This window comes from Drosophila elegans, unplaced genomic scaffold (genome assembly GCF_018152505.1).
Source record: "Drosophila elegans isolate 14027-0461.03 unplaced genomic scaffold, ASM1815250v1 contig_814, whole genome shotgun sequence".
In the NCBI taxonomy this organism is placed as follows: Eukaryota; Metazoa; Arthropoda; class Insecta; order Diptera; family Drosophilidae; genus Drosophila; species Drosophila elegans.
In genome coordinates, this window is record NW_024546167.1 from 3289148 (window position 1) to 3308932 (window position 19785).

Consider the following 19785-nt stretch of genomic DNA (forward strand, 5'->3'; position numbering starts at 1 on the left):
ACTTACTAAATGGGTTGCATTCTCTGAAGGATCATTATTGCTATGAACATGAAAGTTATCCAATTTCCAATCCATAATTTATGTTTATTTCAATGTTGTGATTACAAAATACAATTAAATAAATGTTAATGTTAAATGCATGTCCATCAAGAGCCACAGGACATGCAGGCGTCCTTGTTTTCCAGCGAACAAACCATATCGGCCATTTTCCGTTCCCTGTCCGACTCATAGCTTTCGGGGATTGGCTCAGAGGTGCCATTCTGGCCATTTACCTTCAATGCACTCTGTTTCTTATCCACGGTGAACTGAATCGCGTTCGCAGCTGGCTTTGTGCGCAGATAGTACATGCCGGTCTTGAGGCCAGCTTTCCAGGAGTAAAAGTGAATGGACGTCAGTTTGCCGTAGTTCGGCTCTGCCACATGAATGTTGAACGACTGACTTTGGTCGATGAACGCACCACGATCTGCGGCCATTTTAATTGTGGACTTCACGGAGATTTCCCACACGGTCTTGTAAAGATCGCGAACCTTCTGGGGAATGGCCTCAATGTTCTGGATTGAACCCCTGCTGGAAATGATCTGGTTCTTCATATCGTCGTCCCACAAATCCAGCTCGGTTAAGTCCCTCAACAAATGATGGTTGACCACCTGGAATTCACCGGACAGAACGCGCCGGGTGTAAATGTTAGTTGTGTAGGGCTCGAAAGATTCGTTGTTGCCCATTATTTGGGCAGTGGATGCCGTGGGCATGGGTGCAACCAGCAGGGAGTTCCTGACACCGTGCTGCTTGATGGACTCCTTCAGTTTCTGCCAATCCCACAGGTCCGTGGGCTTCTTGTCCCACATGTCGTACTGCAGAATTCCCTTGCTCACGGGGCTGCCCTCGTAGGTTTCATAGGGACCTTCGACCTGCGCCAGCTCACAGCTGGCTTCCAAGGCGCCGTAGTAAATGGTTTCGAATATCTGCTGATTCAAAAGACCGGCTTCCTCGCTTTCGTATGGGAATCGCATGAGAATCAGGGCGTCAGCGAAACCCTGGACACCGATGCCCACCGGACGATGCCTCAAATTAGATTTCTTTGTCTCTGGCAGGGGATAAAAGTTGATGTCAATTATCTTGTTGAGATTTCTGGTAACCGTCTTGGTGACTTCCTTCAGTTTTTTGAAATCATACGTCTTCTCGGGCGTGACGAACATGTTGAGGGCAATGGATGCCAGGTTGCACACTGCAATCTCGTCCGGCGCGGAATACTCAACGATTTCGGTGCACAAATTGCTGCACTTGATGGTGCCAACATTCTGCTGGTTGCTCTTCCTGTTGCACGAATCCTTGAACAGCATGTACGGATTGCCGGTTTCCACCTGCGACTCAATGATGGCGAACCACAAGGACTGTGCCTTGACCGTCCGGTTCGCACGGCCCTCCTGCTCGTATTGCGTGTACAGCTTTTCGAACTCATCGCCCCACACATCGTGCAGGCCGGGGCATTTGTGCGGACACATCAGCGACCAGTCCCCGTTGGCCTCGACGCGTTTCATGAAAAGATCGGGTATCCAGAGGGCGTAGAAGAGATCGCGGGCGCGATTCTCCTCCTTGCCGGTGTTCTTCTTGAGTTCCAGGAACTCGAACACGTCCGAGTGCCAGGGCTCCAGGTAAATGGCGAAGGCACCGGGCCGCTTGCCGCCACCCTGATCCACGTAACGTGCCACATTGTTGAAGACCCTGAGCATGGGTACCAGGCCATTGGAGGTGCCATTCGTGCCGCAGATGGAGGTGCCCTTGGCCCGGATGCAATGGACATTCAGTCCAATGCCTCCTGCCGATTTCGAGATCATGGCGCACTGTTCCACCGACTTGAAGATGCCCTCGATCGAGTCGGCCGTCATGGTCAGCAGGAAGCACGACGACAGTTGCGGCCGATTTGTGGCTGCGGCAAAAAGCGTTGGCGAGGCGTGGGTGAAGAACCGCTCCGACAGCAGGTTGTAGGTCTCCACGGCCGCATCGATGTCCTCTCCATGGATTCCGATCGCCACGCGCATCAGCATGTGCTGCGGACGCTCGGCGATCTTTCCGTTTCTCTTCAGCAGGTACGAACGTTCGAGGGTTTTAAAACCAAAGTAGTTGTACCCAAAGTCACGATCATAGATTATGGAGGAGTTCAAGCGAGTGGCGTTGTTTTTCACCACATTGTAGTGGAATTCCGAGACCAAGGGAACCTTCTGGTTCGTTTCCTTGTTCACATGATTGTACAGATCCTCAAAGACATCTAAGAAACGCAAATAATTAATAAAAACTCCGTTTTTCTATAGTCAAAGTTAACAATACCGGAAAAAACCTTCTTCGTCTCCTTGTGCAAATTGGAAACAGCGATGCGAGCAGCTAAAATGGCATAGTCGGCATGATTGCATGTTAATCCGGCTGCAATCTCGGCAGCCAAGTTGTCCAGTTCCTGAGTAGTCACCCCGCAGTACAGACCATTGATAACTTGCAAAGTAATTGAGACCTATAATGGTAGGTCATATTATTTGTTAGTAAACATATTTTCTAATATGCAATTCCAAAAGTAAGTATGTTTGTTTAGATAAGTACTTAATATTTATGAAGAGGTGGTGCTTAACTCTTTATGTTCAGAGGAGTCCCAAATGAGCTTTATTTCAGAACTTTTAAAATCGCCAATACTTACACCAATTAGTAATCCTAAATGGACCCTATAAGACTATCATGTTTACACAAAAGAAACAAACTTACAGGATCGACAAAATCCATGTTCAAGTTGTAGCAAAGCTTCTGTATTCTTGAGGTTATTTTATCAAAATGTACTTCCTCCTTCCGGCCATCTAAAAAACAAATATCCTTAGAACAGTTGCCGCTGTACAGCAAAAGAACATACCTCTTTTGATAACATATAACTTGGATGTTTTTATGGATTTATTCTTCAACATGTTGGCTGCTTTATTTTACAAGTGGCGGAAAATTGCTTGTTGCAAACATAAAAAGGCGCCAAGTTAAAGTCAATTTTAATGTGACCGTATAGCAAGATCACTAAATGCCCTTTTTTCGGACAGCACAATTTTGAAACGATCGAGATCCCAGATTATTTTATATGTTCCAACTAATAATAAGCTTGTTTATTATTTAATAAGAATCTATAAATCAATTATGTCTTTTCTTATGTCTTTTCCATAATTCATGACTTTTAAAAAATTAAACAAATAAAATATTTTTGTAGTATTAATATATATTATTTATTTTTGCTTTTATTTATATAGCATCAAATAATTACATAAATATAACAGTGTTTAAAGAACATTTGTTGAGTAGGTGTTTTATAAACGGTCTCGGTAGATTGTTATCAATTATACAAATAAATTTGTAAACAAATTTTTAATAATATATGCAACTTTAAAGTTTTTAATAAAGAAGGCCGTGTTGAATTATTTTATTGACTGCTGTCCAGATTGCTGTTGGAAAACACTAGAAAGAAAAGAAAAAGAAAGAAACGTTTTGAAAAGGTGAAAAATATGGAGTTCAAATAACTATTTTTGAATGATATCATTGGTTTTACAAAAAGGTTCAACATTCAATGTCTACTGTTTAATGTTAACGAATAAATTATACAACAACTGTAATAGTTTTTCTTAATTTTTGTCGAGCCAGTGAAAACGCTAAAATAAATTAATGTTTGTGATGAAATCATTTCTATTACTCACAAAAAGCTATTTATTTTTTCAAGATCATGTAGTATATCATCTTGGTCCGAATTTAGATCGTCTCGCTCCTTAAGACTTTCTAGTAGAGTTAGATTTAAATTTTCAATATACTTCTGAAGATTATTGACCAATAGTTGTAGAACCGGAACGTGTATTCCGGTGAGCAACTGTCTTGATATCCACCGATGATTTGAGTCCATTTTAATACCAACATCACACAACATTGACCGAATTACATCCACAATGGGTGTGACGCCATGCTTTTTTGCCTAAAAATAGAGAAATTATTAGTTATAAATAAATATAAATACAATGTTTATACAAATGTACCTTAACTTTCATTTGCGCTATTTCCTTGGATTGAGCGAGGGCTATTCTAACCTCTATTTGTAGCTTTGATTGGTTCGCAAAGAAAAACAATGTTTCATTTGATGAAAAATCAGGTTTTTCAATAGGGTTACCATTAATCGTTTGATTCATGGTTTTTTCTTGATTGATTTGGTTCTTTTGAAATATTTTATCGTTTTCAAATTCCTTATTAAGTTTTGTTTCACTAATTTCCGATTGCTTGCGAAGTACTCCACTTGATAATTTAGGACACGTTTCAGAGTCAGAACTATAGCTTTCATTATCAGATCCGGTTAGAAAGTCATCTTTTTTTATTTCTGAAGAAAGGATAGATACATATTTAGGCAGTTAAAGTAGAAAAGATTTTGAGTTTTGTATTATACACGTACCATTATTTAAAGGATCTTTATCCCCAATCGCCAACCTTTTACGGATTTCATCTCGATTAAAGCGACGCTGTAATAAAAAAAATATATTTTTATAACACATATCAATGAATAAGATTTATTTTCACTTATTATAGTATTCACCTTTTTTTCGATTTGCTTAACTTTTTTAAAATGGTTTTGTAAAGTTTCCACGTCCATATCATTTGCTACCTTGTATGCATCAAATTGTTCTATAAACATAAACAAAAAAAGGGGCAGTTTTAAAATTACAAAACATGGTTTTTTATGCTTGAAATTGCTTTGACAATTACCTAATACCATTGTAGGGGATGGATCTTTGGAAAACTTGATAGGATCTTCCAAGTATTGAGACCAGCATGATTGATTTAAGTACCTCCGATTGGCCACCTTCTGATTGTCTTCTTCAAGATGTTGCTGACTTTGTCCGATTTCTAAATTGCTCATGTTAGGTATTTCACCCTGATTAGTATTCTGCAATTCATTTTTGTTTTTCTGAGACGAATAACTTTCAGAATCGCAAATAATGTATTTTCGTTGGGTATACGTTTTATAGTCGAAGGTGTCCGGTGGAAGCTGTCGCTCATCATGTGACGGTTTTTGATGCTTAGTTTTTGTTAACTCAAGTCCATATGGTGTGTTTTTCTTTTTATTTTTGCGACTGCTGTGGCCAGACAATCGCGCCGAGGGTGTATGCTTTAGAGCTTCTGTTCCATTTGATAGTTCTGCGTCGCTAATCTGTTAACATATGTATATGTACATATAGATGGCTTGTATATTTGCATATTTTTGCATTAAAATGTTACCTTTGTCAAATTTGATCCCTGCAACCCATCTAGTGCTTTCTTGTTTTTATATCCAGTGATAAGCAGCTCGAATTCCCTTTCGACCTCTCCGCCAAAATCTCCTACGATATCGATCGGACTTTGTCCTTGCAGTTGGCCCTCATATTGAGAGTTATTTGTACATGACCAGGGAGAGAAGTCAGAATTGGTCATATAATTCTGACTTAAATTATAAATAAGGTCCGGCTTATTTGAAGTTCGGATAGAGTTTTCTGATATGGCATTACAATTTTTGTTTACAATATCCGGTATATTTGGGGATGACGACCGGTTTCCAATTTCCTCGGATAAATATGTATTTCCATTATCGAACGCTCGCTTATCGCACTTATTCAAAATCAAATCTTGGGTATTTTCAAACGTTTCTGAACATGTTTTGCTGAAAACCTTATTTTGAAAAGTGTTTTGGTCGTCCTCTCTGTCGCTATCCGTTAAATCGCTTTCATTACATTCCATGTCAGAGTACTGAATGTAGTCATCAGAGAGTGTATGCGCAAATTTTTGAAATCCAGGATAGTTTGGGTTGGTAATCCCCTTTGTTATATAAATATCCATTCTTGAGCTTGGCATTTGATTAATTTACCTAGATGAAAAGAAAAAGTTTTTAGAAATTAAATATCACGGACAAATATATTTATATAATATAGTCTTAAGATCTTAAGAGTTATGTAAAAATTTGGCGATGGAATTTTATCTTCACTTTATCTTAATATATTTATTATTACTTATAACCTAATAGAATATTCATTAAACAAATGTAATATCTTTTATTAAAGATTTTTCCCGTTATTTATTCCTGGACGTAGCTACCTCTCTACTTTCCTTATAAAAACTAATTTTTGCCTGTATTCGTATTTGCAGACACTTGGAACACCAAAACACAAGTTGTTTTATATATTATTAATGTCGTTTAAAAATCGTCAGTCCAAGAGCAATATTTTAATCATTTTATATTTATTCTTCAATTTAAGGAAAATGAATTTAGCCGAAAAATTATGGCAGGTGGGTATTAATTTTCAAAGAAAACTCCACAAAAGCTTGTATAGGCACTGTTTTTTTACTAAATCTTCACATAGTTGACTTGTTTTAACATCTATGGTTTGTATTTACTAACATTAAAACGGTTTTTTTTATTGAAACAACCATAATTTGCAATTATTGAATCGATGAAGACTTACAAGGACTTGGGCCCTTCTTCCTGCATTCACATGTAAAAATTACTCCCACACACATCGTCTAAATTACACGTTTGGCGCATGCGTAGATCCCAAGACCAATGTTCATAGTATTTTTAAGAATACTTTTTATGATAACGATTTAGTTTTTTCAAAAATATGTAAATTACTATATAGTTATAAATTATTAAAAGTAGTATTAGGGGTAAAAATCGGAGTTCTTTTTGAAAATATCAATTTAAAAATATTTTTAACCTTATGCCCGTTCGTTCTGTCAATTGGATTTAAGTAATGAAGCAGCACAGCAAAATATATCTTAATTTAAGTTCCGTTTAATTTTTGAACAATTGTTCAATTACAATTAAATAAAATATTTCCGAGCCAACTTTAAAAATATTTGAATACCTCTGATTATTTTCTTCTCATTTTGGGATTTTCCTTAGTTTGAGATATGGTAACACTTAAGCACAATGTGATTTAAAAACAACTATAATATTGATATGCAAAAATAATAGAAACTAAAACACGACTAGAAAAATGGAATAACCGACTACATTACTTATCACTGAATAATAATGATATTATTCAAGGGAATTCGGAGGGTGCAAACCCAGCTAAAAACGCCTGTTGACTTGGTGCTCATCCGGGTGAGGTTCTCGAGCATTACGCAATGCCCAACAAACTATAACTTTCATAATTATTTGTTAGTACTCCACGGCGGCAACAGTATCGCCATCACCCCAAGATGACAAAAGTGTCAGTCCATTGCCGCCAGTGTCCCAGTCGGGAAAAGTGCAGTTTTTACCCTGGGTGCCCAGTCCGTACACCATTCCCGGGAAAACGTTCAGTCAGTACAAGAAGCTGTCTAAATTCCGGCTAACATGTGAGTGATGTGGTGGCTTGTGGTGTGAGGACCATCGTAGCTAAGAACTATCTCAATTCCAGCTCTGGTGGTCATAACGGCCATGGGCGGCTATGCAATGGCACCGGCTGCATTTGATCCCGCCTCGTTTGCGATGTGCACGCTGGGCACAGGACTCGTTTCGGCCGCGGCGAATGCCATCAATCAGTATCACGAAGTTCCCTTCGATTCGCAAATGTCCAGAACGAAGAACCGGGTGCTCGTCACCGGCCAAATGACTCCTCTGCACGCAGTCACCTTCGCGGCGGTATCGGCAACCGCTGGACTGAGCATGCTGTATTTCGGGACAAACGGATTGACGGCGGCGCTGGGAGCGGGAAACCTCTTCCTTTACACCACGATATACACGCCCATGAAGCGGATCAGCATATTGAACACCTGGGTGGGATCGATAGTGGGCGCCATTCCGCCCCTGATGGGCTGGGCGGGATGTGCTGGCACCTTGGACGCGGGAGCCATGATCCTGGCTGGAGTATTGTACGCCTGGCAGTTTCCGCACTTCAACGCGCTGTCGTGGAACCTGAGGCCGGATTACTCTCGTGCCGGCTACCGGATGATGGCCGTCACCAATCCGGGACTTTGTCGCCGCACCGCTCTGCGATATTCGGTGGCTATCGCCGGACTTTCGGTAATGGCACCGGTTCTGGACGTGACGAACTACTGGTTTGCTTTGGAAACACTACCTCTTAACGCTTACTTCGCATACCTTGGTAAAAATCTGTTTTTCCTTTTTAAACCAAGCATTATCTCAAACGTGGTTCTTTTTTAATTGCAGCATATAGGTTCTATGAAAAGTCGGACAGCGGGAGCTCTCGGAAACTCTTCCGATTTTCTCTAATACACCTGCCTGCGCTGATGTTGCTGTTTCTGGCCAACAAAAAGGAATGGTATTTCAGCAAACCTGCCGGAGAGGAAAAGAAAAAGGATTCCGCCTACATTGCAATCAAACAGTCTGCTAGTAGTCTTGGAAATGTCCTGCCCGTAGCCGTAGCGGAAGGACCGAGATAGTAATGTTAACATTGATACAAAAAAAAATGTTAAGTTATGTTACTAAAATATACTTAGTGTTCTGCAACTTGTAAAAACAAATAGTCATTTAATATTTAAAAACCGTACCTCCGTGGGGCAAATGCTTCTTGCTTCAATAAATAAAATGACCATGTCCTTACATCTAGTACAATTCTGAAGCTTATTGAAATAAGAATCTTTTCCGTTTGGATAAGTTTTTCTTTGGTCTTCCCCTTTAAAAAGGTAAACGCCACCGCAAGTTTATAATTCATCAGCCTTGTTTTCTGAAATTATTTAAATCCTAAAACGTGTAGTGTGACCAAATTATTTACTATCAAGTGAATGATTTTCGGAGTGACCTAACTTTTCATTTCTTGGCTCGTTACTATTCCACACGTTCCATCAAGATAAATATTTTACATGACTGCCCTTGGAATGGATCATTATTTAACTTTTTTTTATTGTTTTATATAGTCCATTAATGTTCTTTTTAACCTAAAGTATTGTAATTAAGCAAATAATTAAATAAATAATATATTTTTTGGTTTTGGGCATATGCGAATAACAAAAAGGATTACAGTTTTCCACTTCTGAGTATAACTCGCCGTACTTGCTTATTTAGTGCATGTGTTACATATTTATTTTTTATGTGTACAAAAATATATATGTAATATAATTCAATTTAAGACATTGTGTTGAACTGTGCTGTTAATAATTAAAGTAAAAAGATTCATGAATATATATCAAAAATCGCAACAGTTAACCTGGGATGTAGTTTATGAGATTTCGGTATTTAGAACAACGACGGCCCTTGTAAACGGTCCGCAACATAAACTCGATATTTTAATTTAAAGCGAATGGGAATATTTTACAAAAGGCAATAAAGTAAATGTTAATTTTATAATTTTTCAAGGGTCATTTATTTTATTTACGCTAACATTAGTAGCTGAAAATTGTATCGATAACTGAGATACCAAAATCCCTATTTTTGGTATATTTACTAGTTCATCTCACCAATATTTTGGTCTCACAAATTGACATTTCTTTGATGGTTTTCATTGTCTTCTGTTACCTTTTCCGTCTTACCACCTGAATTAAATAAACAATTTAACTACTCAACGCGACACGGTGATGAATCATGCAGATGCGAGTGGCGCTGGAGCCCTCGTTTGGTAATTTGAACGGGAAACCAGATCAAATGAACACAAAATCCGTGGCGAACCACTGGAGTGAATTATTTTTAGTGAGCTGAACGTGGATTGTGACAATGAAAAATTGAGGAATAGTGTTTACATTCATTTTATAATTTATTTTAAAGTTATCTTTTTTATCTCGAAAAAGGAGAGGCGTATGAAAGTTTCTTTACACAGTGCAAACACATATAAATTTCTAATTATGTATAATGTACCACATAAGTTTCGTCAAGTTTGTCGATTGTGCCTCACATTGGTTAACGAGTGCGATGTTGCAGAACTACAAATTTACGATGTTTTATCGCATAATAGTGCCCAAGACAAAAATTCGACCGAGTTCCGCAGAGACGAAAAGCGTGCTGGCTGCTTTTGCGGCGCCCCGAGCCCCAATCTGTGCAGCTGCATCGGTGATAACTCGCTATCAGTATCCGTAGTGCTGACCAATAACGAAACGGGTACGGGTCCAAGCCATCCCAAATCGCAGTCCCTTCTTTCCCTAAATCAAACGCATTACACACCAAGTGTGCCTTCTGCTGCGGACACAAAGTCGAGTGAACGCGAACGCCAATGCCAATTGGAGTCGGACATCGCCGAAAGATCAGTATTCAAAAGTCAGTCATCGTCATCGTCGACGCAACAACAACACCAACAGCAACACCAACACCACGAAAACATTGCATGTGGGGAGGCCCATTCCCATTCCCAATCCAAATCGAAACTCCCGCGGGAAGAACGTCCAGTTCCAGTACATAATCATAATCAACGCGAAGACACAAGTGTGAATATAACAAAAATAAGCGGAACCGATAACTACGGCCAAGAGCACGGCAGAGATGATTCATCACCACATCTTACATTTCAGATATTCAACTGTCTCTCTATTAAGGTAAGCAGATTTCCATCCAACACATTTGCACAGAAACGAATTTACATTAATTACGCACACACACAAGCGTGGATATACGGTGTGTGGATATATCCCGTATACTTACACACACACACACACACACTCGCATTTGCGAGTGCTCGCCGTGGGGTTGTGTGCGTTATCTATGTGATTACGACACCACACGTCAAAATAATAGGAAATGATTGGGCCGCTTTTATCCCATGGCCTATTAACAATCGGTATCAATTGTTTGGTATTTTTTCGATGAACCACTTCGAGGCAATGCCCCACGCACACAATCACCAGCCAGGTCGTACATCAGTGTCCCACACACGAATGTAAATATTGATATGTAGCTATATATGTATATATGTATGAACGCGTTAGAGACCTACATTAATCCACGCCAGAGATAACATTTGTTTCACTCCAACTTGATTGCCTTAGTACCTGTATACATAGGGAACTTTGTGTTTCAAATATAACACCACTGAACGAACTATCTACAAAAATATATATTTGTTTATGTGCTTGTTATTATCAAATAAAACCTATTAAATGCCTTTCCCTTTTGATCTCTTTTCGGAAGGTTACATTTTAATATAAAATTCTTCAAATTTTTAAATAATATATTTTATTTCTTGGAAATCCTTTCATGCATTTTATATAGCCCATATGGTTTCTATTTTTGATTTCTTAAAATATTATTGTGGGTTATATTATTGTAACAGTAACAAAAGCAAGTCCCATATAGGGTTAAATATAGATACTTATTTCTTATCTTAATCTCATTGTTTTGAAAGTTTTAGGTGTATAAATATGTATGTTTTTACCAATTAGAGCCACCTAGACGAGTCTGACTAACCAGTCATCAAACCCATCAATCGATTTTATTACCACCATACCCCTTACGCATTGCATCATTCTCATTACAAGCTATTTTAATAACAAAGTTATAAAAATAAATCTATGTTTGTTTCAGGTACTGCCGAACGATGAATTACCCAGCGTGATTTGCGGTGACTGCAGACAAAAATTGGATTCGTTTGAAAAATTTCGTACCATGGCGCACAACTCACAAAAAGCTTTGAAAGAATTTTTGAACTTATCAAAAAATCTGAAACTAGTAAGTATTGGTAACAGTCAACAGGCACCAATCAATATGTTTTTCTGCAAACCTATATAATTTACTTAAATGCCATAAATTCCAGTCAATTGTATTTTAATCAAAATGTAAAGAGATAAAACAAGTAAACAACTGTAAAATATCTGTGACTATTTTAAAAAACACTCCGACAGTATAATAACTGATACAACAAATCTGTTTTGTACTCTACATTACTAATAACTTGTGTTTTATCCTAAACTAAATGATTTCAATTTTTCTCAGGACGCAAATGATTTGGAAATTAAGCTTGATGCAATTTTGAAGGCTTCATCAGAGGCTATAGCGGCGAAGGCTCTGACGGAGCTGAGCACGTTCTCTAAAGTTAAGTACGACCACAGTAAAATAGATTCCGCCATCCAGCCCGGTTTGGATCGGAAAATCGAGATTAGCAATCAAGATGATAAGTTGCTTATGCCACATAGCGTATATCCAAGTTTATTCAAATCAATTAATATAAAAAGCGATCAAAAAAATCTAATGCCTGGATCCTCACAACACAGTCAGTTTGATTCAAAACTGCGAAAGGACTCGGAAATCGAGAAATATGAAAATTTGCAGCAGCAGCTTGAAACAGCTGCTGTTCTAATGGATATAAGCAAAAAGATTGTAATTTCCCCTCCATGCTCGAATCCTCAATCTCCGTGTTTTTCTGCAGCTGTAGATACAAGTATTAAAAGTTCTGTGATAAAATCAAAACGTCCATTAAACCAAAATGAAATTCAGGACGGAGTTGAAATTGACTTATCCGTCAAAAAACAAAAGAACGATTACTCTAATCAACGGAACTCGGCCCCAATACACAATTTTTGCCAAACTCCAATGCTTGATATTCAGTCACACTTAAGAAGTGAAGAGGATTTTCAAAACTACAGTATTACCATTAACCAAGTTGGTGGGTCCGACTACAAATCGAAGGCTCCAAAGCCCAGCACCGGCTCCTTACTAGACTCTGGCGACAGCTCCGATTCTCACAAACTGGAGATGGACATCACCTCCTCCATTAACGATAGAAAGACCCCGGATAGCCTTAGCTCGGATCACGCGACGGATGCGGCCACTACTCAGCTCTGGCAGGCACTGGCCCGATCAGCCGGTAAGTACTGTTTACTAACACTTTAACTAGCCCTATAAACTGACATTCTCTTAAACATTAAATCAGAATTTATTATTTGTATTTTACTTTGACTTTGACTTGTCATATAAATTGATTTTATGTCTTCTTTAAAGCTAAAAGCAAAGAGGAAAATCAGGCAACACAAATAATCCGTAGCATGATGAGCCAGTCTTTTGTGTTTCCGGTTCCGTCGACAGTATCATTTACAAAAGTACCTGAAGAACCCATAGCACTATTAAAGGCAAGTGATGGATTTAATATTAACATTTAAAAGTTCTAAGAAAATCTAACGCATTTAAATTTTGAAACTTTAGGATCTATCAGAGGCTCAATCCAGCAAATCAAAACCATGTAGAAGAAAACAAAGTTTTCCTACCAAAACTGATTGCATCGATGTAGTTAATGAGAATGTGACTGATACTTATACCACTTCAGAAGCAGCTCCGGAGGAAAAGAAAGATAAAAGGGTACACAACTGTAGTTCTCTTTACTATTGCATATACTAATTATATATTTTGCTTTAGAACATTAACCTTTTTAATGCCATACCTGGTGCTCAAAAAGATATGTCATGTTCGAATTGTGGCACCCTCACCACAACAATTTGGAGACGAAGTGTTCGAGGAGAAATGGTTTGCAACGCCTGTGGATTGTATTTCAAGCTGCATGGGGTCAACAGGCCGCATTCAATGAGACGCGATACCATACACACCAGACGCAGGCGTCCTAAAGAATTGGAGCGATCTAAAAAAAGTGAGTTCTTTTAAATGCTTTCTACTTGTTTACGCTACTAAATGGGAAGAAGCAAACGGGAGAAAGCAAGCGTTTCCGACTCTTTGTTATATACAAATCTGTAAATTGATTTGGGATTTAATACGCAGGTTTTAGTTATGATATCTATTTGATTTTCGCCTTGGAAAAAACAAACAGAACAAAATAAGAAAGAAAGCTAACTAATATAAATAAAATTCGTAATTTTTAAATAGTAAACTATTATAATATTTTGTGGTACATTCTAATAAATTAAAAAACAGCGAAGCTATAATTTTGTTACCTTGTTATGCTGATTAGAATATAAATATTTTAAGGGGTCGGAAAACGTGCAAAACAAGATTATTGTCTAACATGTTTTTCTCAGACCTGCGAGGTGCTTAAATTGTAGTAAGCTTGTTTGCTTATTTCCGTATATAACTAGATAATGTAAGTGCCTATTATAAAAATAACTATTCTATTCCATTTATTCCATTTACAGAACACAAGCAAATGTCAGCATGTTCTTCAATGGAACCAACGAAACCAGAATTCTTGACGTCTAGGGAACCCCTTGATATTTCTGGCTTGGTTTTAACTGTAAGTATATATAGATATTTCAAAATTACGAACAAGTTGGTTTAGTTTTAGGGAGCTTTTTCAAAAGGAATTCATTTACCAAACCAAAAAAATCTGGTGTTTTCTTTGCAAAAGGAATTCTTATTAATTTCACCAAATTTATTTGGTTCTTGGTACTCGTGAAGAGAAGAAGGCAGCCAATTTGACGCAAAACCTTTCTTATTTTTACTACAACTATCTTCGTTTAATTTTAGAAATACAAAAAGGAAATTGATGACTCAGAAACCGCAGCAGCACTTAAAGATATTTTATTAAGGCGGAAGAAGTCAAATTCTATGCCGGCGTTTAATGATACCTGTGAAAGTGCGGACCTATCCGCACCGCTTAACCTTGTTTCCAGTGAAAATAATGCAAAGTTAACATAAAACGCCAAATATATTCCCCTACTCACTTTTCGAAAAACAAATCTTTAACACACATTTTGTTTATTTATGAGGTCGCATAAGAGAAAAGAAACAAAAGGTATAGGATTAAAAATACGTATAGATTATTAATAAAAAATTTCATTCTTTAAAACTACATTTTATTCATTTGTATCTTTAAAAACTAATACCAAAATACTTATTAGTGTAGAAGAGGTATACAAATTGAACCAGTATGTCAAAACTTTTTAATAATATCACACTAAACATAGACCTTAAGAAAGGACATCATTACTTAATGCAATTAAATTAAAAATAAAATTTATTATATTTATATTTATTAAACCATTTTACAGTATTTTTAATTTTTTAATAACACAAATTGCTTCTATTAAAATGAAAAGTTCAGTTTTAACAATGATTTTTCAGCTGTCTTTGCAATTGAACAACTTATAAAGCTAAAAAATAAATAATGTTTTAAATCTCTTGCCTATACGAAAATCATGTGATAATATAATAATCTCCACAAAACATTTTAATAGTAAAACTATGCAAAAAGCAATAATCACGCAATGCAAACTTTTCAAGGAAATATTTAAATTATATACAATTATAAGAAACTAAAAACTTAATGCTGTTTTCGAATCTACATAAATCGTCTAAATAAAATAAGGACTTCATATTAGGCTAAGATACAAAAATATTACTCATTTATTTTTTCAAATAAAATACTCTATACAATTTTTAACAATCACAATAAACTGGTTAATGTAAAATGTAAATCAAAAACTGATTGTGTTTTAATCAAAGCTTGATACTAAGCGGAATCTTTGGATCGCATCGAATTTGGTCATCAGTTGTAAATTTGTTAAATCAAATTTTTTTAAAAGTGACCCGATACTAGTATACTAAATTGGTTTTGTGATATTAAAAACAAATTTAATATTTTGCTAAAAACTGATTGTTTAAAGTAAAAGTGTGAACGGGCTATTAAGTTAGTTAAAGACCTTTCGATAAATATCGATTAGAGTCTTCAACACCTTCCACAAAAATGTTAGGTCATCGTTTTGCCAACAGATACTTTAACATTTCTGTTATGAAAATGGTAATAGGTGGGCAGCGCTGCGGTAAAGGGTAAGCAGAGTACAGATGGGAGAATATCGATGTTGGACCGCCAATTATCGATGTAACTTATGTTTTGGCATTGACGTTTCTCCACCTCTATTGTTTTGTTATCAGCGTTTTGTAAAGCATGTTGGAAAACGGTGAACACTTTTTTGAGGGGGTTGAAAAACTCCTGGAAATTTGGTTCGAGGAAAGCCCCAACAGCGAGAATGATCTGCGTAACATTAGCAGGTAAGTACCTTAACGAGTGACAATCCTTAACAGCTGGAAAATTGTCAATAAAGCAAGGCGCACAGTCGCGAACAAAAGTAAATTTATGCGCCTTGTACTGTTTCTTCTGCCTTCTCAAGTAAATATTATATTATTAATATTATTATGCTTAAAAGCAGAAACATTTGTATGGTTTAACAAGAAAAAAAAACGTGCAACAAAGTTGATAGAAACAATTGCCGGCGCACAGTGGCTCGTTTGCTCAAAACACGTTGCAAAATTAAAAACATTTGAACTATTAATGTTATCTACTTTATTTATTATTTATAATAACAAGCATCACCCCAATGTTCTTAAGCTGTCACAATTGTTGAGTTACGTACGTCTAAAATTTTTTAATAAATTCTTAAAAACACAAAAAAAATGTTGCATTCAGCTTACCAACTTTAAACACCGATTATACATCTTAAGCATTTTTTGTAAATTAAATTCTGGTTTTTAATAGCTTGATCAATTCCTTAAAGAACTGTATCAAAAGTAATCCAAAATTACACAACACGAAATTCGACTTTTGCAACAAGTTTTTGGAAAACGACCACTGTGCGGCGCTACCGGGTTTCATATAAAAGTATAGATTAAATTGAAGTACAAGGTATAGATTTTTTGACCTGACCTTTCGAATTGATAATGTGTTCTAATCAAGCACGTTTCATTATGCCAAAATTTTTTTTTGGTGAACCTTCAATATATTTTGTTAATCGAAACTTTTGAATCTAACGAATGCAAAAATTATTATTTCAGATCTGACTGGGAAAACTTACTAAGCAATGTCAACTGTGAAATAATCAGCTTTTTTAAAAACGATGCTATAGATGCTTTTGTGTTAAGGTAGTAGATTATTGAAATTAATAATTAAATCTTAATTTATGTAAATAAAAAATAAATGTGATGTCGACTCTCATCATATTTTACTCATTAAACATTTCAAAATATAAATTATTCTAAAAACTACTTCTAACCCATCTAAAATTAAATTTCGGTATAGTGAGAGCAGCATGTTCGTTTCAAAGCGAAGATGGATTCTTAAAACTTGTGGAACAACAACTCCTTTAAAATGTTTAAGTCTCTTGTTAAAATTGGCAGAGGCCAACGGATTTGAGGTGGTTTCAGACTTGTTCTATTCACGAAAGAATTTTACTAGACCCGAAGCACAGGTACAAAATATATTCTTTATTATCATTATTATTTTGTCACTGACACTTTCCCTATATCCAGATAACTCCACATCAAGGCTTCACCGAAGAGGTTACTTTTCTGGACTCTATTTTTCCGAACGGAAGATCCTACTGTCTAGGTTCAATGAACTTGGAGTGTTGGTATCTCTATACATTCAGTCGTTCTGATGTCAACATTTCTCCCCAACACATAACGGATGATAAAGGCGTTGACTCTGATCCAGATCAGACTATTGAAATACTTATGCAAGACCTAGATCCTGAAACCATGTCGATATTTTACAAAAATCGATTTGATAACGCTCATGGGGCCACTGTGGTATGAAGACATCTCTAATCCAAAATTCTATAAATATACAGTTTTTTTATTTCAGGAATCTGGAATCGATACAATTTTGCCGAACATGCATATTGATGATTTTCTATTTGATCCTTGCGGATATTCCATGAATGGAATTAATAATAAGGTAACATTTTATTTTATACAGAAGAAGGAGATATTTAGATTTTCTAATTTATTTCTACAGGGGGAGTACATGACGATTCACATCACTCCGGAAAATCAGTTTTCGTATGTGAGCTTTGAAACTAATGTTGCGTTGAGTAACTATAGGAAACTTATTAACCAAGTTATCAACACATTTAAACCGGGCAAATTTGTTGTGACTATTTTCGCTAATAAGGTACTTTGCTTTGAACTAGTCTTTATTATTTATATATTAATACTCTTTTTATGCAACAGTGCTCTCTGGCCTACGAAACAATGAAGGATTTGGAAGTCGAATACTCCAAGGAATCGGATTGGAAACGAACGGACATGCAATGTTGTAATTTTCCATCTTACAACCTTCTTTTCGCTCAATATTCTTTAAATGAAAAAAATGGTGATAACTTATGAAATTCGAATTCCAAGATTTATTGTGATTGTTTTACGTATGTGTAACCATACTTAAGTTCGTTTGTTATTGATTATTCAAAATAAAGGTCCATTAAACGAAATAAGTCTCATAATTAACGTAGTGGAAGTAGAAAAAATTAAGAATAAAAAATACTAACTTCCTAACTAACTAACTTCCTAACTACTAACTATTTCCAGTTTTTGGTTATTTTATTTTTTGAAAAAGAAGTAGGAAACGAATTTTATTTATTTTAACAAACTTTTAAGTCCAAGATACAACAAATTCAAAAAAAAAATGTTACTATTACGAAATGTTAGGTTTAAGATTTATTAACTTTTAAAAATGCCATATAAGGATATTAATCGACATAACAAAAATGTCTTTATTTTTGTTTCATCTTTGCATCATCAAAAGATAAAACACTATAACTTTTTTATTAAATATTTATTAATTTTAAAAGACTTTATGATGTTAAACTGTGGCCTTCCAGGATATGCATTATTATCTGATCGTATGATAAGATATGTGAGTAAGCATACTTTTGGGCTGTATTAGACTTTTAAAATTGTAATTCTTATCATTTTACCAGAGTTTTTTAATTATTTGCAAAAAAAAAGTTCTACCAATGAAACTTTTTAAAATGCTGGTACTTATAAATCAATTTTGACAACAAAAAAACTGACTTTTGGACAAAATTCGGTCCCGCTGGACCAGTGTGCAATATAAGTACTAAAAAATACCCAATAACTGGAAAATTTATACATTTCAAGTACGGGAGAAAGTATCGGATCTGGACAAGTGTCATACCCACGCACATCACTAACAATATTTGACAAGACGAGCCGAGCCAAAAGAAAATAAAAATGAGTGCAATTTCTAATGAGAACATTATTTGGACCATAAAAAACGGGGAGTTTGACGCTGTGCAGGCCGCTTTTCAGAACGATGTGCGTTTGCCCATGTATATACTGCTTTCGATTTAATTAAATATACCTGTATACAGGCACAAAAGGTGAATGAGGAAATTAAGGGACGTTTCCCCGTACACTATGCGGCGGATTTTGGCCAGCTTAATGTGCTCCAGTTCCTGATTGATATAGGAGCGGACGTCGATGTGAGTTGCTGAATTTTTTTGCTGAATTTCATGATTGTGATTCATTAAACATACGGCACTTGAAAGTTAAAAGGCAATAGCTGGTTACATACACACGTATATATCCATTTTCGTTAGTCATAATCCAAAGAAGTCGAAACCAGGTGTGCCTTTAACAATTGCCGGCTTTTTTTTTATAATACATTTTTAAACTAATTTTAATTTTTAATGCAGAGAAAAGACAAACATGGTATTACCCCTATTCTTGCTGCCATTTGGGAAGGACATACAAGCTGCGTGGAATTTCTTCTAAAAAAGGTTCGATTGCTCTGCTTTATTTCAGCTCATGAATTAAGTAAAGATATTTTTTATTTTAGGGAGCTAATAAAAATGGTTCTACTCCAGATGGCCAAAGCTACCTCGAAGCAGCGGAAAAGGACGAAATTAAAAAATTACTTGCTTAATTTGTATGTGTAAATTTAGGATACAAACCTTATGTTTCAGTATCAAATGCAATTTTAAATACAGCCGTTTATAGCTTTTAAATTACTGCATTATTTATTCAATATTTTGGACTAGTTCGAAAATGATTAGATTATTATTTACAAGACTATAGCTTTAATAATTGTCTTGTTTTAAAGTAATCTGGAAAAAATAATACTATTTTACATATTAAATACATTTATATAGTTA

At 36.0% G+C, this 19785-nt stretch overlaps 6 protein-coding genes across 8 annotated transcripts; 4 read left to right on the top strand and 2 right to left on the bottom strand.

Moving 5' to 3' along the window:
• Positions 1–63: 63 nt before the first annotated feature.
• On the bottom strand, positions 64–3004 carry LOC108142083 (ribonucleoside-diphosphate reductase large subunit). Its single transcript, XM_017265774.1, has 4 exons — positions 2891–3004; positions 2749–2837; positions 2326–2503; positions 64–2266 (listed from the first exon to the last, which is right to left on the bottom strand). Exons 1-4 carry the CDS (start codon positions 2940–2942, stop codon positions 147–149), a joined length of 2439 nt encoding a protein of 812 aa, XP_017121263.1. The 5' UTR covers positions 2943–3004; the 3' UTR covers positions 64–146.
• Positions 3005–3306: 302 nt separating this feature from the next.
• LOC108141692 (schwannomin-interacting protein 1 homolog) lies at positions 3307–8710 on the bottom strand. Of its 3 annotated transcripts, none has more exons than XM_041710499.1 (8): positions 8524–8710; positions 5272–5893; positions 4759–5203; positions 4589–4677; positions 4448–4514; positions 4041–4375; positions 3713–3979; positions 3307–3474 (listed from the first exon to the last, which is right to left on the bottom strand). In XM_041710499.1, the coding sequence occupies exons 2-8, from the start codon at positions 5878–5880 to the stop codon at positions 3412–3414; spliced, it is 1875 nt and encodes a 624-aa protein (XP_041566433.1). In that variant the 5' UTR covers positions 5881–5893; positions 8524–8710; the 3' UTR covers positions 3307–3411. The 3 variants fall into 3 exon arrangements, with proteins under 3 accessions (XP_041566433.1, XP_041566432.1, XP_017120661.2); XM_041710498.1 differs by lacking the exon at positions 8524–8710 and adding an exon at positions 6489–6548; XM_017265172.2 differs by lacking the exon at positions 8524–8710 and adding an exon at positions 6425–6473 and having other exon boundaries at positions 3321–3474; positions 3711–3979.
• LOC108142122 (protoheme IX farnesyltransferase, mitochondrial) lies at positions 6930–8587 on the top strand. The gene is made up of 4 exons (XM_017265820.2): positions 6930–7132; positions 7194–7368; positions 7431–8117; positions 8183–8587. The coding sequence occupies exons 1-4, from the start codon at positions 7061–7063 to the stop codon at positions 8413–8415; spliced, it is 1167 nt and encodes a 388-aa protein (XP_017121309.1). The 5' UTR covers positions 6930–7060; the 3' UTR covers positions 8416–8587.
• Positions 8711–9614: 904 nt separating the features above from the next.
• Positions 9615–14574, top strand: LOC108142048. The gene is made up of 8 exons (XM_017265729.2): positions 9615–10494; positions 11480–11623; positions 11888–12758; positions 12893–13020; positions 13094–13246; positions 13304–13532; positions 14032–14129; positions 14363–14574. Exons 1-8 carry the CDS (start codon positions 9766–9768, stop codon positions 14531–14533), a joined length of 2523 nt encoding a protein of 840 aa, XP_017121218.1. The 5' UTR covers positions 9615–9765; the 3' UTR covers positions 14534–14574.
• Positions 14575–15648: 1074 nt separating this feature from the next.
• Positions 15649–18099, top strand: LOC108141668 (S-adenosylmethionine decarboxylase proenzyme). The gene is made up of 8 exons (XM_017265141.2): positions 15649–15664; positions 15770–15886; positions 16667–16753; positions 16911–17079; positions 17141–17419; positions 17475–17567; positions 17628–17783; positions 17843–18099. Exons 2-8 carry the CDS (start codon positions 15783–15785, stop codon positions 17996–17998), a joined length of 1044 nt encoding a protein of 347 aa, XP_017120630.1. The 5' UTR covers positions 15649–15664; positions 15770–15782; the 3' UTR covers positions 17999–18099.
• Positions 18100–18805: 706 nt separating this feature from the next.
• Positions 18806–19638, top strand: LOC108142078 (myotrophin). Its single transcript, XM_017265765.2, has 4 exons — positions 18806–18946; positions 19003–19113; positions 19327–19410; positions 19470–19638. The coding sequence occupies exons 1-4, from the start codon at positions 18863–18865 to the stop codon at positions 19554–19556; spliced, it is 366 nt and encodes a 121-aa protein (XP_017121254.1). The 5' UTR covers positions 18806–18862; the 3' UTR covers positions 19557–19638.
• Positions 19639–19785: the final 147 nt, after the last annotated feature.

What these genes read in the sequence shown, in the direction of transcription:
- LOC108142122 (XM_017265820.2), top strand. Translation starts at nt 7,061, where the DNA reads ATGATATTATTCAAGGGAATTCGGAGGGTGCAAACCCAGCTAAAAACG. An exon ending in GTCTAAATTCCGGCTAACAT is followed by an intron (nt 7,369 to 7,430) that starts GTGAGTGATGTG and finishes TCTCAATTCCAG; the next exon opens with CTCTGGTGGTCATAACGGCC. An exon ending in CGCTTACTTCGCATACCTTG is followed by an intron (nt 8,118 to 8,182) that starts GTAAAAATCTGT and finishes TTTTAATTGCAG; the next exon opens with CATATAGGTTCTATGAAAAG.
- LOC108141692 (XM_041710499.1), bottom strand. Translation starts at nt 5,880, where the DNA reads ATGCCAAGCTCAAGAATGGATATTTATATAACAAAGGGGATTACCAAC. An exon ending in AGGGATCAAATTTGACAAAG is followed by an intron (nt 5,204 to 5,271) that starts GTAACATTTTAA and finishes ATATGTTAACAG; the next exon opens with ATTAGCGACGCAGAACTATC. An exon ending in TTAAGCAAATCGAAAAAAAG is followed by an intron (nt 4,515 to 4,588) that starts GTGAATACTATA and finishes TTTTTATTACAG; the next exon opens with CGTCGCTTTAATCGAGATGA.
- LOC108141668 (XM_017265141.2), top strand. Translation starts at nt 15,783, where the DNA reads ATGTTGGAAAACGGTGAACACTTTTTTGAGGGGGTTGAAAAACTCCTG. An exon ending in ATAGATGCTTTTGTGTTAAG is followed by an intron (nt 16,754 to 16,910) that starts GTAGTAGATTAT and finishes ATTTCGGTATAG; the next exon opens with TGAGAGCAGCATGTTCGTTT. An exon ending in TGACTATTTTCGCTAATAAG is followed by an intron (nt 17,784 to 17,842) that starts GTACTTTGCTTT and finishes TTTATGCAACAG; the next exon opens with TGCTCTCTGGCCTACGAAAC.
- LOC108142083 (XM_017265774.1), bottom strand. Translation starts at nt 2,942, where the DNA reads ATGTTGAAGAATAAATCCATAAAAACATCCAAGTTATATGTTATCAAA. An exon ending in GTTATATGTTATCAAAAGAG is followed by an intron (nt 2,838 to 2,890) that starts GTATGTTCTTTT and finishes TTTGTTTTTTAG; the next exon opens with ATGGCCGGAAGGAGGAAGTA. An exon ending in GACGAAGAAGGTTTTTTCCG is followed by an intron (nt 2,267 to 2,325) that starts GTATTGTTAACT and finishes TGCGTTTCTTAG; the next exon opens with ATGTCTTTGAGGATCTGTAC.
- LOC108142048 (XM_017265729.2), top strand. Translation starts at nt 9,766, where the DNA reads ATGAAAGTTTCTTTACACAGTGCAAACACATATAAATTTCTAATTATG. An exon ending in TCAACTGTCTCTCTATTAAG is followed by an intron (nt 10,495 to 11,479) that starts GTAAGCAGATTT and finishes TGTTTGTTTCAG; the next exon opens with GTACTGCCGAACGATGAATT. An exon ending in AGGAAAAGAAAGATAAAAGG is followed by an intron (nt 13,247 to 13,303) that starts GTACACAACTGT and finishes ATTTTGCTTTAG; the next exon opens with AACATTAACCTTTTTAATGC.
- LOC108142078 (XM_017265765.2), top strand. Translation starts at nt 18,863, where the DNA reads ATGAGTGCAATTTCTAATGAGAACATTATTTGGACCATAAAAAACGGG. An exon ending in AGGCCGCTTTTCAGAACGAT is followed by an intron (nt 18,947 to 19,002) that starts GTGCGTTTGCCC and finishes ACCTGTATACAG; the next exon opens with GCACAAAAGGTGAATGAGGA. An exon ending in ATATAGGAGCGGACGTCGAT is followed by an intron (nt 19,114 to 19,326) that starts GTGAGTTGCTGA and finishes TTTTTAATGCAG; the next exon opens with AGAAAAGACAAACATGGTAT.